The sequence below is a fragment of the Lichenostomus cassidix genome, chromosome 3, assembly GCF_008360975.1.
Source record: "Lichenostomus cassidix isolate B80296 chromosome 3, HeHo_3.0, whole genome shotgun sequence".
Lineage (NCBI taxonomy): Eukaryota > Metazoa > Chordata > Aves > Passeriformes > Meliphagidae > Lichenostomus > Lichenostomus cassidix.
Window position 1 is genome coordinate 84,366,863 of NC_139483.1, and position 17,109 is coordinate 84,383,971.

General features: G+C 36.2%; 1 protein-coding gene across 10 annotated transcripts in view; it reads right to left on the reverse strand.

The window, feature by feature from the left end:
- ADGRB3 (adhesion G protein-coupled receptor B3) overlaps window positions 1-17,109 on the reverse strand; it is a 451,307-nt gene that overhangs the window by 210,651 nt on the left and 223,547 nt on the right. For all 10 annotated transcript variants that reach the window (XR_014851052.1, XM_085056561.1, XM_085056566.1 and 7 more), the window contains 2 exons: window positions 15,724-15,792; window positions 11,111-11,219 (listed from right to left, as the gene is read on the reverse strand). Coding sequence is in view for 9 of the 10 variants with exons in the window: in XM_085056561.1 (XP_084912687.1) it covers window positions 11,111-11,219; window positions 15,724-15,792 (178 nt within the window). In the remaining variant the exon portion in view is untranslated. The remainder of the gene's footprint in view (window positions 1-11,110; window positions 11,220-15,723; window positions 15,793-17,109) is intronic.

Consider the following 17,109-nt stretch of genomic DNA (forward strand, 5'->3'; position numbering starts at 1 on the left):
CTGAGCTCTGTTGGCATTATACAGTTTGATCTTAACAGAATGGCAGAGATATATGTTATATCTTTGGTCTATGTACTTAAGTCCAACTTTACACATTAAAAAAAAGAAATTAAAAATGACAAAAACACGATTACTCGGAATTATATCTGCACATGTTTATGGCTTTGAAGCTTGACCTCAACAATATCATACAATCTCACCACCAAAATAATTATTTACCATAAATATACTTTTCTCCAGTATTATTAATCCACTACCACTGTCATGAAACTGACTTGAAAAATGAAGTATTTCTATCCAGTTTGTTACCTCAATTACTACATTACCTTCAGGCTATGCAGTTTGAAAAACACAGATCTTTACCACTATTTGGAATTAAAATCTACAGTCATCACCAAGGAAATCATACTTTTTTAATACAGCAGGTTGATTTGTCTAATATTCTGGATGGGAGCTCTTCCCCTCTCTTTTCTGTTTCTTTTATTACTTGGTTGGTTGGTTTTTCAGCTTCTTTAGATTTTCTTTGTTTTGTTGCTGTTTCTATTGGGGTTTTTAAAATTATTTTTGTTTGGGGGTTGTTGTTTTATTGTTCGTTTGTTTGTGTTTTGGTTTTTTGTTTTTGTTTTTGTTTTTTTTCTTGCTTTTTCTTTCCCCACCCTCGAAAGGCCAGAAAATGAAAAAGACCTTTGGCAGCTGGTCTGCCATATCATTAGCTTGGTATAAACCATGTTAACTCCATATTCACAATGGAGCTTTGGGTAATAGACCTCTTTCTGACAAAGCGCAAGTATCATGCAGAGCTAATAGCAGGCTTCATTCCCATTTTAACTAACTTATAATTTGTAGGGGTTTACTTTAATTCTATTTAATTTCCCTTCTTTCATTTTCAGTAGTAAGCGAATAACAACATGCTGTAGGAATCATTAAAATTGAGAGTGAAGTTTGCTATTTGCAGTACTTAGCCACACCATCTTTAGCTGATGTACTACAAGGTGATGGCTGGACACTCTTGTGGCAATTCTTTCAGGGACAAAAAATCCCAGAATGAGTCATTAATCTGTGTAGAATTGTATATTGTTATTGGACTGTGGTATTCTTGTTTAAGGGGAGGACTGTATTGTTTGGAATATCTTGACACTATACGTCATTGAACATAACTGTTTCACTTGATACTACCTCACTATGAAATGAAATCTCTTGGGTGTGCATTGACTCCATTACTGCAGTAATGTAAAGTTACCACCCCACACGCTTAATTTCTATCCCCTTAAGCCTCATTCTACCTGGCAATTTTTGGAAGTCACCTATTCACTCCTCTGTCCGAGGCAACAGAGTGAATAAGATCAGATATTTAATTTCTCAGGACAACAGTTAAAGGCACCAGTTAAAAAATGGCCTGTCATACGAGTTGATTCCTTTAGAAAACAACAGCTTTTAATTGCTCATTTGAAAAAACTGGAATGATTCAGAAAGGAGTTTACAGAGGTAGAAATTTAGGAATGATACAAGAATATGAGATACATAAATACTGTACAAAGGAATTTCCACAAACTGGTTGTAGATATTACTTTCTGTTTCAGTTGGAGGCATTTTTTTACGAGACAAGAGCCTGGATATCTGCATGTTTTATAGCTTCTATTTCTTTAGAACATTTTACTCCACTTAATATAAGGTAGAGAAGTGACATACCTTAGATTGTTCCAGTTTCCTATAACACCCATTTAAAAATACTGAATGTTTAATTTATTTAGCTTTATCTTTAAGGTTACTTAATAAATCATATACACAAAACTAACTATGGGATTATGACTTACTAAGAGTACAGCTAAGGAATCAAATTAGGTTGATGTGGTGGTGGATAATACCACCTCAGGAACTGCTGGGGAGCCAAGTGGTTCCAGTACAGCAGGGCTTCACTGGTGGGAAACATCCTAGTCTGAGTAACATGATAAGTCCCTCCCCAAATTATGTAAATCCCCCTGGCTGTAACCTAACCACTGACTCCATCCCTCCCTTCTCCCATTGGTTGTGGTGTTCCCCTCGCCTCCTCTCCCCTGACCCCAGGTGATCCCTATATCTAGGGACACATGGGGTTCTTCCTCCTCTTTCACCCTGGAACCCTCTGGAATAAACATCTGGAATATCCGGCTGATTGAGCCTCTGGATTCTTTGTCTCTGGTAACGCATGAGCTATCCAGCTCTCTGGGTGAGTGAGAATCTGTGCCTTACACCGGCACGGGTGTGAGAAGGGCCTTTCTGTACAGCACCAGAGCAGTGCTGGCTGGAGTGATCTCTCGACAGCCTTAGAGACACTTTCAGTAAACGCAGAGGCCTGGTTCCACCCCTCCTTCCCCCTCTGCGTTAGGTTTATATCCATATTTGTGAAAATTGTTTGATAAAGATTCATGTAGATATTCCCCTGATATTTGGAATTTTTAATCTTACGTAACGGAGAGCTGTATTTTCTCAGGAACATTGAGTATGCAGCTTTAGAAAAGAGAGAAAAAAATCTACTCTTTTATGGACTGTTCACAGCAAGTTTTCAGGAAACGTGAATCATTTAATAAGCTTATTTTATACTGAGAAAGAAATATGAGCTCTCAAGCATTTACTTCAGGCATTAAGTCAGATGCAGCAATGAGCAAGACCTTCAAAGTGTGCATGAAGTCTTTCCCCTTTAATCAGTGGAGAAAGCTTGAGTCTTCTGAAAGCCAACATATTGATCTGATCAAGGAATTGCTGAGACTGCTGCAAAGGAAATGATATGAATATTTATGGAGCAGAAGTATGTAAGAGTATAAAAAAATTGCAATTGACCTTTCTCTGTAGTTTCCCTATTCTATTATCTATTTTTTCTCTTCTGGAAGCCTTTAGCTACAGATTATCACATATGGTTTGAGCAAGTAAAGAATACAGAAAGAGGAGAGTGATACTGGCAGTGTGTAAATCTTAGAACCTGAAGGATTTTTTGAGGACTGAAGAAAAAAATGCCATAGGTGCTCCCTTTCACACAAGTAGAGCATCTGCTCAACCAACGGCATACAGGTTTGGGGCAGGAAAGCCTGATGGGCTACATCCAAGTGTGAAACAAAGCAGATGACAGCCAGAAGCCAAAGTCATGCATGAAAAAAGTATGTGGCAGAAGGCAGAACTTAGAACTTCTCTGACAACCACGTCTACAATCCAAGAACAAGAGTGTGACCAACTATGAACCACAGGACAAGGAGAAAAGCATTAATTCTGCCTGCAAGGGCTGGTTTCTCAGCTGGACCATTCCCTGAATGTTTCTTCGACAATGTTTGGGTAGCTGCCATGAATTAGACAGTTCTGAAGCCTCCATTTTGCCCTTTTTGATTCATGTTTATAAACACAATCATAGAAGCCAGATCCTAGCCTGAAACAGGAAGACTATGGGCACTGGCTCTTTCAGGCTGTTTTGAGAAGAAATGGAAACAGGCAAAAGTCTATGTAGAAAAATTATTTTGTAAAATATAAGAAAAGATTTTTACCTAAATATTGATTACTTTGGTGTGTAGTTTATTAGTTATTCAAAAGAGAATATAAATATTACATTAATTAAAGAGGACTTGTGTTTTAATATCTATTAGGAAAGTATTTCATTGCAAAACTGTGCAAGTTTCACTTTATTTTTATCTTGTGAAAATTTGCTCCTGACAAAAAACACCCATAATTATATTAATCATTACAGAGGTATTTACACATTAAGTGTGAGACACTACAAGGAGTGATTCTTGTTCACCTTCTTAAAGTAGCAAGCGCAATTCACACAGTGGCTTAAAGGTGAAATTTTCCTTTGGGAAAACATGGGATACTCTGGAATAACTTGATGGAAACAGGAGAGAAATCTTAATGGGTATTTTTGGGTCCATTCTACAGAATTTGAATTTTTATTTGTCTGGCAGGTGCAATTTTCTTTCTATTAGGAGAAAAAGTTGAAATATTAGCAGCTGAAGTTTCATTAACTATAAATACTCACTTTAAATTTTAAAATACTGTGTTTTGAGACTACACAGTGTCAGAACAAGAAGTAATTTCATTACAAATTAATTCTGAGTATATGTGCCTAAATTTATTAAAATACTTGGTTCCTGAATGAAAATTTTAGACATTTTCTTTATGCATCTGTACAAGTTAATACCAAGGCTGTGGCTTTTTTTTTTCTTCATTCTGTTCTCTTCATTCTGTTCTCTCAACATATTTGAAAAAAGACCCTTTCAAAAGTTTAAATAAATTCAGTCTCTTGGTATATCTTAGGCCAGTATGACATCAGTGATAAATGAGTCAGAGGATCTTGAGTGCTGCATTGAACATACACCACTAATTCTGATACAAAAAAGATAAGCAGACTAAGGCAGATGCCATTCAGATTAGTAAACAAACTATATAATGTGGAGAAGTTTCTAGAAAGTATAAACAGGATTTACAGTCTACAAGATGTAAAAGTCTTATCCTGGGATAAGGGAAATGAACCCACAATAACAGGCAGGAATCCAGTTTGCCTATTTTCTAGCATTCCCAAAGCTCAGCATGTGTACCATTGCTCATGTCTTATAGCTAGAGTAGGCACAGTTTCCAAAAGCTTCCTTTGTCACAAACATTTCTAAGTGTCTCTAACTAGGACTTGAAAATTTTAAGATACAGTCCATAGGCCTGCAGGATTATTTAGTGTTTTTCTAAAATTTCATGGACATGAACATGGAATGGGAGATTGAAGGTGTAACAATAAAGCATGCAAAGATAGGAGACAACAGACATTTTGAAAAAATTTTCTACCATATGGGATCCTAGACTGTCTGTGAAGGCAGAAATCACACTTTGTTCTCTGCCCGTGTTTATAAAACTTATGTAAGCAGCTCAGTTTCAAGTTTTAAATAAAATGTTAATTGCTATACTGAATCAGATTAGTCATCGGAGTACCAGTGTCACAGCAGCCATTTTTAAGTAGAAAGATAACAGGCGGTTAGTTAAAAGTTGATTTATGCATGGAAATATGGTTTACACCTCTTCATTTTTTCATGTAATATCATAGCTAGCTGCATTTACCATGTACACATACATCTACTTGTTTCTATTTTTTCCTTTGTAGGACCTTGGTCTCATGCTTATTCAGAATTAAATGTGCTACAGCAGAGTTAGGAATCTTTGTTTTTTCCTGTGAGTAAGATTAAACAGAGATGTCAGCCTCGTTTCTCTTCATATTCACTTTTCAGTTGTGTGCAAGTAGTCCCTTTTAACAATCTGTTCTCAAATATCTGATCTAATAATTCCAGTTCTCGATCTGATTTTTTATTATTATTATTATTTACTTTTTATTATTTTGTTTTGTTTTGTTGATCACGCAGCTCTGAACCTCTCTGTGTTTACAGGTTTTATTTACAAAAAAAGCACTCCTCTTTGCTTTAGATGACATGAATCAGTGAAACATGAGCTAGTCACTAGGCTGCCTTTATAGCCAGTGGCAGAACTTCCACAAGGCAATCCATGCCCTCATTTTAGATGTCTGAGATGGTATGAGTTGCTCTCCTGAGCAGTACTGTCCCTTGATTTTAAAAGAAGCTTAGGGTGACTTCGGCAAATTTTGTGATGCTTAAAGTAAGTAAAATGAATCAAAACCATATAATCTCAATTGAAAAGAGTGTTGCAAGGGATAACTACTAAAAATATTTTTTAAAAAAATCAGTTATTTTCTTTATAATGCTTGTTTTGCACACTAATGCTCTTCTTTTCTCTGAATGGCTTGAACTACTCCTGCTTACATGCTCTGTCAAAACTGAATTTAATCTGCCTGTGGATATCCTCTCCTTTTCATTTTGCTGTACCCCCTGGAGATCTTCAATCTTTCCTGCCTTTGACTAGTCTAAATAACTTTATGACATCTGCACATTTTATAAAATTACTCCACATTCATAAAATTAACATTAACAAAGAGTGGCTTTTCAAATCCTGAAAAATCTGGTTTTTTCCTTTCAGTTCTAAATAACATCCATGACAACATATTGCACTTCAAGATTATTTGGTTTTTCATTAATATCATTTTAGAGCTGTAGGCTAATTTTTGACAATAGAATGTCCTTTGACCATTTTTTGGCTGCTGCTCTTAAGGAAATTTATTTGTCAACATAAGGAAAATTTTCCCTTACAAAAGAATCTGAATTTCCCATAGAAATACATATCTCCTAATACTGCTCCCTATTTCCAGTTCAACATTCCACCTATGCCTTCAAAAGACAGTTATGCCTGTGGTACTCCAGTCTTCCAGTCTAGAAATTTTAAGTTAAAGGTTAAATTTTTCTTAATAGCCCTTCACCCACCTTTTATTACACATCTTCCAAACTCTTAATGGTTTGCAATGATGAGATCCCAAATCAGTCAAAGAACTGAGATGTATCTGCTCAGGTCTTTAGTGCTCAAAAAAAAATTCAAAAGGCTGTTGAAAGCCAAGATTAATTCTTTAATCTAAAACCAGGAACTCATCTTTTAAAACAGACAAAACTGAAAGCAATTGGTTAACAGAGAATGGTAACATGGTTTAAAAGCTTTCTTCCCCACTGCATGTTGTATCCTTGCAGGTGGGTCTGCGCTTTCAGTGAATTTAAGGACTCTTGAGTGGTAGCAAAAGCTTCTGTTTGTTCACACTATCATTTTCCTGTGCCTGCTCAGCTGGTCCGGAGGAGGAGGAGGTGGAGGAAGAAGAAGAAAAAGAGCAGGATGAGGAAGGAGGCTTCTACCTCCTATCAGAGGCTTTTATTTCACCTAATCATTTCTTAAAGGAATATAATACAGAGCACAATGATAAAACAAATACCATCTGTCCCCACCATGCGTGAACAAGGCAAATTGTTGCTTTCACAGTTGTTAAGTTTTTCATAGTATATTCTCTATCCTTGAGAAATAAGCTAAGAGGAGATGGGCCTTGCTTTAATGGAAATGCATTTGAATTTTCTGAGCTGCCTCAATAACCCAATAAAGTACAGATATTGGATCATCTGGATTTGAAACCAGTCTTTGATGTTTTGTTCAGAAGAAATGAAAAATTTGCATTAAAAGCCATCACAACAAGAAGTTTAACAGGGGCATGGCAACTGTCCTGGTCTTCTGAACTATTTTCAAATGTATTGTAATGTGGCTTATGACAGCCTGCCATATAGTTAATGTAACTTTTTCATCACTTCCCATTTTTCATGAATGAGAATGTGAATTGGAGAGTCATTGCATGATGGCTGTTGTGTAGTAACTTTTAAAGCCACAGGTACTTGTTTCTGTGTCTTGAAAGAAAGAGAAAATAAAATCCCCTCTGATGAAGATCTCAGGGGATTAGCATATCTGTGAAACACAAAGAGGTGTTCAAATTTTATATCTACTACTATTCAATTGGAAATGTCATTCAATTAGCAATGAACTTAAACCAAGAACTCTGTGCATTACTGTGAAATTTGCAACAAAATTGGATTTTTTTTCTCTGAAGCAGCAGTTCATATGTAGTTCATATTTAGCTCCAATTTAGAATAATTTTTCTGAACTTTAAAGCGATGCGAAAATTAAAAGTACAGCAAAAAGTATTTAAAGTATGTGATAGCGCTGAGAGAATATTTTATGGTAAATAACTATTGATTAAGCAGGACCCCTGTTCACCTCACATCTGTGCCTGGAAAGGTCACAGAATCTATTCTAAGGCAAACGGAGGACAGGGAGGTGATTAAAGACAGCAACACAACTTAATCTTGGACAAGTCCTGCCTCACCAACCTAGTGGTCTTCCTTGATGGAGTGACTGCATCAGCAGACAAGGGAAGAACTACAGGCCTTCTCTAAAACCTTTGAAATGGTCCCAACAACATCCTTCTCTCTAAATTGGAGAGACAAGGATTTGATGGGGGGACTCTTTGGCAGATGAGAATTTAGTTGGTCACATCCAGATGGTAGTGGTTCATGACTGAGTATCCTGATGGACACTGAAGACAAGCGGTGTCCCTCAGGAGTTCATGCTGGGACAAGCACTGTTTAATATCTTCATCTATGACAAAGGGTTCAAATGCACCCTCAGGAAGTCTGTAGATGACACCGGGCTGAGTGGTGTGGTTGACACACCTGAAGGATGGGATGCCATCCAGAGGGACCTGGACAAGCTCAAGAACTGGGCCCATGGAAACTTCAAGAGGTTCAACTAGTCCAAGTGCAAGGTACTGCATCTTGGTTGGTACAACCCAGCCCCTGGCATCAACACAGTCTGGGGGGATGAACTGATCAAGAGCAGCCCTGAGGAGAAGACCTTGGGGATGCTGGGGGATCAAAATCTGGACCTGAGCTGGCAAGGTGTGCTTGCAGCCCAGAAAATCAATTATATCCTGAGCTGCATCAGAAGCAGCACAGCCAGCAGGGTAAGGGGGGTGATCCTGCCCCTCTACCCTGCTCTGGTGAGACCCCACCTGCATCCAGCTGTGGGGGCCCCAGCACAGAAAGGACATGAATCTGTTTGAGTGGGTCCAGATGAGGGTCAGAAAAATGATCAGGGGGCTGGAGCACTGTTGCTATGAAGACAGGCTGAGAGAGCTGGGGTTCTTCAGCCTGGAGAAGAGAGGGCTTCAGGTAAACCTTATCGCAGCCTTTCACTACCTGAAGGGGGCCTATAAGAAAGATAGAACAAACTTTTTAGCATGGCCTGTTGCAAGGGCAAGGGGTGATGGTTTTAGCCTAAAGAGGATAAATTTAGACTAGAGGTAAAGAGAAGGATTTTGCAATAAGGGTGGTTTAACACTGAAACAGGTTTCCCAGAGAAACATTCAAGGTCAGACTGGATAGGGCTCTGAGCAACCTGAGTGAGTTGAAAATGACTCTTCCAACCCAAACCATTCTATGATTCTGTTCTATGAACTACTGGATTGTTCTGTTTAAAGAAGAACATTGGTAAAATTTGTGTCTTGTTTATGCACAATATCTGCTTCCTGCATTAAATGTGTTTGTCGACTTAAAAGAATATTGTTATAGATAAGACCTTACAAATTTATGAGCTCTTGTCGGTACAGAATAATTAATGCTAAGACCAGTCAAAAACTGGATAATTTATTCTTAGTTGAGATCAACATAAATGTTCCCTAAATTCCAAGTACATAGGCAGTCAGAGTTATGCCAATGCCCTGAGGACAATTACACTAAAAGTGAATTATTCCAGATACAGTCCTTCCTTGTTAGTGAAAATAAGAAATTACTCCTTGCTGATAACAGCCTTCTGTCCCCATCTCAGCATGTCACCTGAGCTGAAGTATTCTGATCAATGATTTGCACGGCAGTGACCCTGTCCTTTTTTGATGGCTGACCGAGCATAGGGAGGATAAACTCATGCCAATATATCAAGGCACAGGGCTAGGTAGTCAGATTAAACCTATAAATCCATTTTCAGTTTTCATCATTCATTTCTCAGTTTCTTTCTATTCCTTTGATGGTTTTATAGTTAAGAACAGACCTCCTGTGTGCCTAAAAATATCTTATATGTGGGAAGAGGAAGATAATCAAAAGAAAGACTGTTAAGATTCTGCAGTTATCTAAACTAGCCAGTGCATAGCACAGTTTCTGATTCAATTGGAAAGTTGTTGCTGTTTCCCATGTGAGGTCATAAATATTTCGAAACACAGATTATTTGAATGCATCTTCTTAAAACATTTTCCCAATAGTTTTTTTTTTTTTTGGACAACAAACAGATTAGAACACACTGCAACATGCCAAGCAGCACGGACTGTGCTCTTTAAATAAGCTGATCTTCTTATTTTGTCATAAAAATGTCATGGAACAAACATTTCAAAAAAGATACTTTTCTTTATAAATTTGTGCAGGGTCTAGCATAATGAAGGACTGCCAACTGGAAGAAGATTTAAGTGGTATTACAGTGCAAACAGTAGTACTACAAAAATAATAAATAATTGGTTTAAACCCTACTGCAATATTTTAAACATTTTAAGACTGCTAGAGTTCATTTTGATGAGTTCTTTGACATGTCTCCAGTACAAGGTTGTGCCTTACCAGGGCTAGTGTTTACAGTCCTGTCACTCTGTAATATGAACTGAAGAACAATAATAAGTATTTATTATTGCAGAGCAGCAAGCTAAATATTCAATAGGGACAATCCAACATTTTCCTCGCTTTATTCTGCCAAATAATTTCAAAATTACTGTAGTTTCTAACCAATTCTAATGACTTGCTGAAGAACTGACTGACATATATGTGCAGTAAGATGTTAACTTAAAATCTAAAAAAATGTATTGACACTGGAAGTTTTGCTATCAGAGAAACACATATTTTGGGTTTATTCCTTACATACAACTTCCTAATACTTTCCGGGCACTATAAACATGCAGCTATAGAAAGTTAAGTAAATAACAAAGGTACTAAACAAAGACAAAATGCTTAGAGAATATTTTTTCAAGCTAATATTTTAGTTGATTTTTTTAAAAAATGCTGCAATACTGTAGAATGTTTATGACTACTAATAAATGTAATTGAGTTGCTAAGCATTTTTATATTTATTACCTGGCAATTCTCCAGTAGCAAAACCAAAGTTTTTGAAACTGTTACACATAGAAAAACTAACATAAGGTTATAATTATTATGGCAACTAATATATATTTTAAAAATTATTGCTTATCTTTGCTGATTGTTATCACACCATATCATGTGCAAAGACTTCTCTTTGGGAGAATGCAATATTAAAAGACAATGTCAACAAAATAAACACTTCCCAAGCTATTAAGTATATTAATATTATCTTAATTTATACAATTGTATAAATTAACATTTGAAACACTGTGTATTCTGGGAACCGTCTAACATGTACCTACAGATCATAGTATCCTGGTGAGTATTTTCTTAATTTTGATTCTAAAACTTTGCATTTAGATCTTGAGATATAAAGAAATCCAATGTGTAAGCCATTCTGCATGTGCTAAACCAGAGAGAAGATAACCAAGTAACAGACAATCTGGAGGAGGAGGAGCAGCCCAGTCTGGATTGTGATAGAAGCCGCAACTCTATAGTACATGCTTGCAACTTCTGATTTTCAATAGGTCATAAATTCGATAGAAGAAATTTCTATTTCTTACCTACATTTCCAGTCATTAGGTATGAATTCTGAAAGTCCATCATTCCCATTCCAACAATGTGTATAAAATCTTCAATCACCTGCATTAACTCCACTGAACCTGGATAGATCTAACAAAGGAAGGTCAGACATGACATTAACTATAATATCAAAATGTCTACAGCAGCAAATTCAAATAAAATCCAAATGCCATCAAAATAAAATTGAGATGTAACAGTCAAACTGTTCTTCCCATGTTTCAATATCGAACACTTCCTGTTGCTGTAAAATAACCATTTTGCTATTAAATCCTCATGTAAACAGACACTACTTCCATTAAGTTACGTGAAATCAACTTTACACTGGAACTGTGGAAAATGTTTCCTCTAAGTCACCACACTTATCAAGAACTTACTGGACATTACTTTCGTTAACGGTTAAAGCATTTCATATTAAGAATAATTCTAAGTAAAGTATTCTTCTTTCCTCTGGAAGATATCTTCACTAACTTTAGAACTATTGATACAAACAGCTGAATGCAAATCTTACTGTGGCCTCACCAGCATGATAAACTTTGTTGCATTAATCAACATGTAAGTAATTTAAATTTTCACTGGTACTACTATTTTCATTGCTGATATGGAGTACTAGAATCATAGAATATCTGAGGTTTGAAGGGGTCAATGGAGATCATCTAGTTCAACCCTTTGTGCAAAGCAAGATCAGCTCTAGCAAATTGCCCAGGAACACATCCAGATGGATTTTGAATGTCTTCCAGGAAGAAGACCCCAGAGCTTGTCTGCGTAACATGTTCTAGCATTCAATCACTCTCACAGCCAGTTTTTCTTATACATAAATGGCATTTTCTGTATTTTAATTTTTGACCCTTGTTTTTTATTTGTCACTGAACACCACTGAGACTTGGTTCAGTCTTCTTTACTGCTCCTCCCCTTCAGGAATTTTTAATACTGCCAGGATACTCACTTTTCCAAGCAAAATAGTGTCAGCTATTTCAGCCTACCCTTGCATATCAGATGCTCAAATCCACTAAACATCTTCATGCTATTTTTCTGGGCTCATTCCATTATTTTATGTCTTGTACTAGCGAACCCAGAACTGGACACAGTAAACTAAAATAAATTGCAGTAGCTTTGGCATCGCTAATGTAAGCTCTCAATTTGGCTTTCAAAATGATAAGAACTTACACATTTCCAAGAAATGTAATTTATTTGCAAAGCTGTAAGATACTATCAAAACCACTCATTTTTTAATATTTAACAATAATGATTCATCAGTAAAACCGTGCTAAAGATCATAACAGTTATTATTAAGACTAAAAGTTCTGTTCATATAACATATATAAAAAAATCCTTTTTGGTTTTTATTGCCTGTTATGAATAAGACAATTTCCAGTAACAGAGTATCTTGCTATAGAAATATAATGGATGACCTGTTCATGGTGCTTTTTTCTTCATATCAGTGAAACGTCTGAATTTCACTTTATAAGCAATATTCAACCCATTCTTTCCACTCCTGGGACTGCAGACTCTAAAAAAATCCTATAGAGACTATAAATTCCAGCATGCTGCACTCCATCTTCATCTTGCTATATCTGTCTAGATCCATAGCTGCTCAGTTCAGGACAGAGAATTTTCAAGGTGCTTTGTTTTCTACATGGATCTTTTTATAAAAGGTAGGGCAGTAATACTGTTTTATAGAAGATTTTGTTGAGACAAATATCCTAACAGGTTGCAAATGCTGCTTCAGGCAAAGGAGACCTAATGTCCATTTTCTTAATGATGAATTACTGAGGTAGTAAGTGTGGTTTTTGCATCCATCTCATTCAAAGAACACACACTCACAGATTATGTACTAAGGAAAAATTTCAGTGAGATTTTTTAAATGCTGCTCTTGCATATAAAATTTTAGACTAATAAACTGTTGAGCAGTCAGTTAAGTAGGTACTCTGTGGTTTTATCTGTCTGAAGTACCGGTTAATCAATAGGATGCCAGGAGATCATGATGGAGAATATGCAGAATAGCTCCTGTGTTTTGAAACTCGAGTATAAACTTATGCATTGTGGATTGAAATGGCTTCCTGTGTGCAGTGCTTTACATCAGCTCTTAAAAAAAGGCAAGTATTAAAGTGAGTGCTGCTTATCAGAATGCTATATAACCTGTAATTAATGGTTATCAACTCTTGGAATTTAAGCTAGAAAAACGGATATGCTGAGGCATTGCAGCTGTATACTTGACTGAAAGTCAGCAATTTGCTGACAGTGAGTAAGATTTTCTTTCCAGCAAAGAATCTAGAAAACAGGCTAAGAGATCTATGCTAACAGTAGTTGTGGAGTTTAAGAAAACCATGCAAGCTGGAAAAAAGTTTGGTTAGATTGCATTTAGGTTTGCAATGTTTTATTACAGAAAATGCAGCTGAGTGTCTAAACCAGAAACAGGGTCACCTTTAGTCACTAGTGCCTGCTCACCCTTCCTAGCTGGTATAAAGAGCTACTTGCTTCCAAAGTTTTTTTGAGACTGCTTATGTAACTGCACAAGAACAGTAATAAGACCAGTGGCATTGGATTTTTTGGCGGGTCATATCTCAGTAGTCTAAGATTTAGGGAGTTCCCTAGCTTTGTCACCAGGAACCTATGGCCCCACTGCTCCTGTGTTCAGCTCATCTTGGCGGTTTTTTGGGTTCCTGCCTGCCTACCAGTGCCATAAGTACATCTGTGAGACAATGAATTACCAGGCAAAGAGAAGGAGCTATGGAAAAGTAGGAATAACTTGTTCCCTCTCTGTTTTTCAACACTACTCCTACCAGCAGCAATGAAAAGAAGGAACTGGAGATTTACTGTTCCTTCTTTGTCTTCACATTCTCAGAATTTCCTCTTAAGTGCTGTCATCCCCTAACCTATGGGGTCAGATGGAAGACATGGAATGGATAAGCAGGCAAGGTGGAGGTAGAAGACAAGGTTGATAATATAGGAGTGGTATCACGTCTGTTTATTAGTGGGGCTAAAATAATTGCTTAATATTGGTTTCCTTATCTTGGTGCTGTTTATGGAAACTGCCCACATGCATGTGATTTTGCTGCTTCCATCCACCACCACCAAAGAAAATGACACACTTTGTTTATTTTTGTATCTGGCTCCTATACAGAGGAGCAGCAAAAGAAAAAATACGATTCCCAGCTGAATTGCATTAGGTCAGCTGCAGTGTCATGTTCTACCACAAGGTTCGAATTAGTAGTGAAAAGTCCTGATCTTCCCTTTCTTCCCTTTCTTTCCTGATCTTCCTTATCTTAGTGATATCATAAACATGAATATACAGAACTGATGGTAAATAACTTCAAAGATCTTTAAACACCTTGTGATTTATTAAGAACCACACAAATTTCAAGTATCTATATAACACAGTCACAATAACTTCACAAGAGTAGACCAAAGATCCATATAAGTTATTTTCTTGCCTTTGACAGTGGCAAAAAGCCAATGTCTAAGGACGAGTATAAATAGGCAGGAACATAGTGATTCTTGCTCTGAAAGCCTTGCCCAGCCTTTAGCAGTTTTTTTGCCAAAGGACTAAGCAAAACCAAGACTTTTCTTTCATAAATTTGCTTATTTACCTTTTCAACTTGTGTCCTTTCAGTGCCAAAAAGTTCTGCAAACTGGCCTTCTACAGAAAAATTATCTCCTGTATTAATTCTGAATTGGCCAAAATTTGATGTCCTCTAGTTATTTTTGAAGAACCACAAGTGTGTAGATTAAACATCACATTCTCCAAACCACTCCTGATTTTAAACACTTCTATTGCAAGTAAGTGCACTTGACTCTTTCCCATACTGAAATATCTTGCTTTGTTTACTCACTCATCATACAGAAATGTTTACCCGGCTTTGTGCACCTCTACAATTTTCCCTTTTTACATAATTATGTTCATCCTTATTGTCACTGTTATTTATATTTGAATAAATTTGACGGTATTATGGTCATGTTAATGAACATAAATATTAACATTGTCCAGTAATCTTCTGGTATAAGCATGTCGTAAATTCTCATATCCAACCAGAAAAAAACATGGAGTATATTTGAATTTTGAACTCTTTTATCATACATTAATGATTTTTTCTAGATTTTCCTATGTTATAAAGTGTTATCATCCTATCTAACTTAGTCCAGAAATTGATCAGTCCTGAGGATCATAACTGTTCTTCTAAATACAACCTTTTAGAAAAGCTCTACTGTTTGCATTTCTGTAAGTTGCTTGGTGGTGTTGTATGAGGCCTTTGGGTGAGTTGTGATGTGTTGTGTTTAACAAAAGCAGTATTGCAGTATGCCTTACTAGCATTTTTCAGCTTTCGTATGTATTTCATGACAATGTCCAAAGCAAAGACATAGTGAGTAATTCTATGGAATGTTAATAAAACATTCTATGGAATGGTTATCAAGAGAATCATCTTATATTCTAAAAATAATTTCAACATAAGGAATTAGCCAGTGTGTCTTGGAATTGCTCCTTTTTTAAAAGGATAATTTTTTTCCCTCAAATATTCTCTCACTTATGATTTGCTTTCAACTACAGCATTTTTAACCTGATTTTTGAAATCATATATTAAACTTCATCAAATCTTACCTGTTGCGCATCTTCCCATTTCTCTTTGTTTTCTTCATCTAAGAGATTACTAATGATTTGAAAGAAGTTCTGAAAAATCAATTAAATAAAAGACTAAGTAAAATTATTTCAAAGATATAAACTACCACATCCTTAGTCTGACATTAAGAAAGCTTTCCTTTCTCTACTACAGATGCAGTTTTGCAGCCTATTTTCTGTCAGTGGAAGAGATGATGTAGCACAGTAATACATTAGACTGATAAGAGGGCACATATTTCATGGTAAATTTTTAATTTTTGGCTGTATAATTAGGTTCCATAGTACCACTTTGTATGAAACAAGAACCCTTTTAAACTTGCTAAATTTTTATGTGTGATGGTGTTCTATTTGCAAATTACTCTCATTCCAGAAACTAGACAACTACATATTTTGCAAAAATCCAAAGTACATTTAAGAAAACCCCAGTCTCGGGGTCTTTAGTTTCTATTAAAAATGTGAAAACGATTCTTAATAACCATACATAGGGCATTCAATGGCATTTCATTGGTAAATACTGTTTCAAATCAGATGCTTCTTACTTTTATATGTCACACTTGCCTCTATCCCTTTAGGAATTCAAACATAAAAGGTATAAGTAATTTCTGTTTCTTTGACTGTAAGCTCTTAATTCTTTTTTTCTGATTCTCCTATTCATTTGAGTATAAGGAAATAAAAAGGCAGGACAATCAGTTACAAATCATACATTTTAAAAATCCCTTTTCTCCAAATGTTTGTGGAGCAATATCCTTTCCCAGTTTGTCTGCTCTGTCTAGCAATTTGTATTCCCAACTTCTTCATCCTTAATAGCTAAGAATTTGTGCAGTCTGTTCTCATCTCTGTACCACATTTTGTGGAGAATGTCAATTTTGTCTACAGCCTGCCAATTATAATTTATCTGTTCGTTCATAAAAGATACATGTAGTTTCCAGTAACCCCAGCTGAAGAGTGCAATTAAGTTCCCCACAACTTCCAAAAATCTTCAACTGAAATATCAACCATGTGACCCTGCTGGAACTCAGATTAATGGTCATTACCTCACCTGTACTTACTTTTTAGCCATTTTGGGGTATAAAGAGGACTTTAATAACGTTTCAGCAGGAAGAAACTTTAACTCACTGTTAATGAAAGTACAAAGGATTTGACTGCACAGTGACTGAACCTGGACTAGAAAAACTTCCATCCTTAGTGTATGGTGGGTATGCTTGAAAAGATGTTAATTTCAAAAGTGAGATATCACAGATGCTTTAAGTGTTTCGCAACCATATAAGTAAAACATTTTAGGATGCAAAATTGAAGAAAACATGCAAAAACTGATTTTTGACATAATAACATTCTTCCAGTCTACCCTAGTCCTAACACTAAGGACTT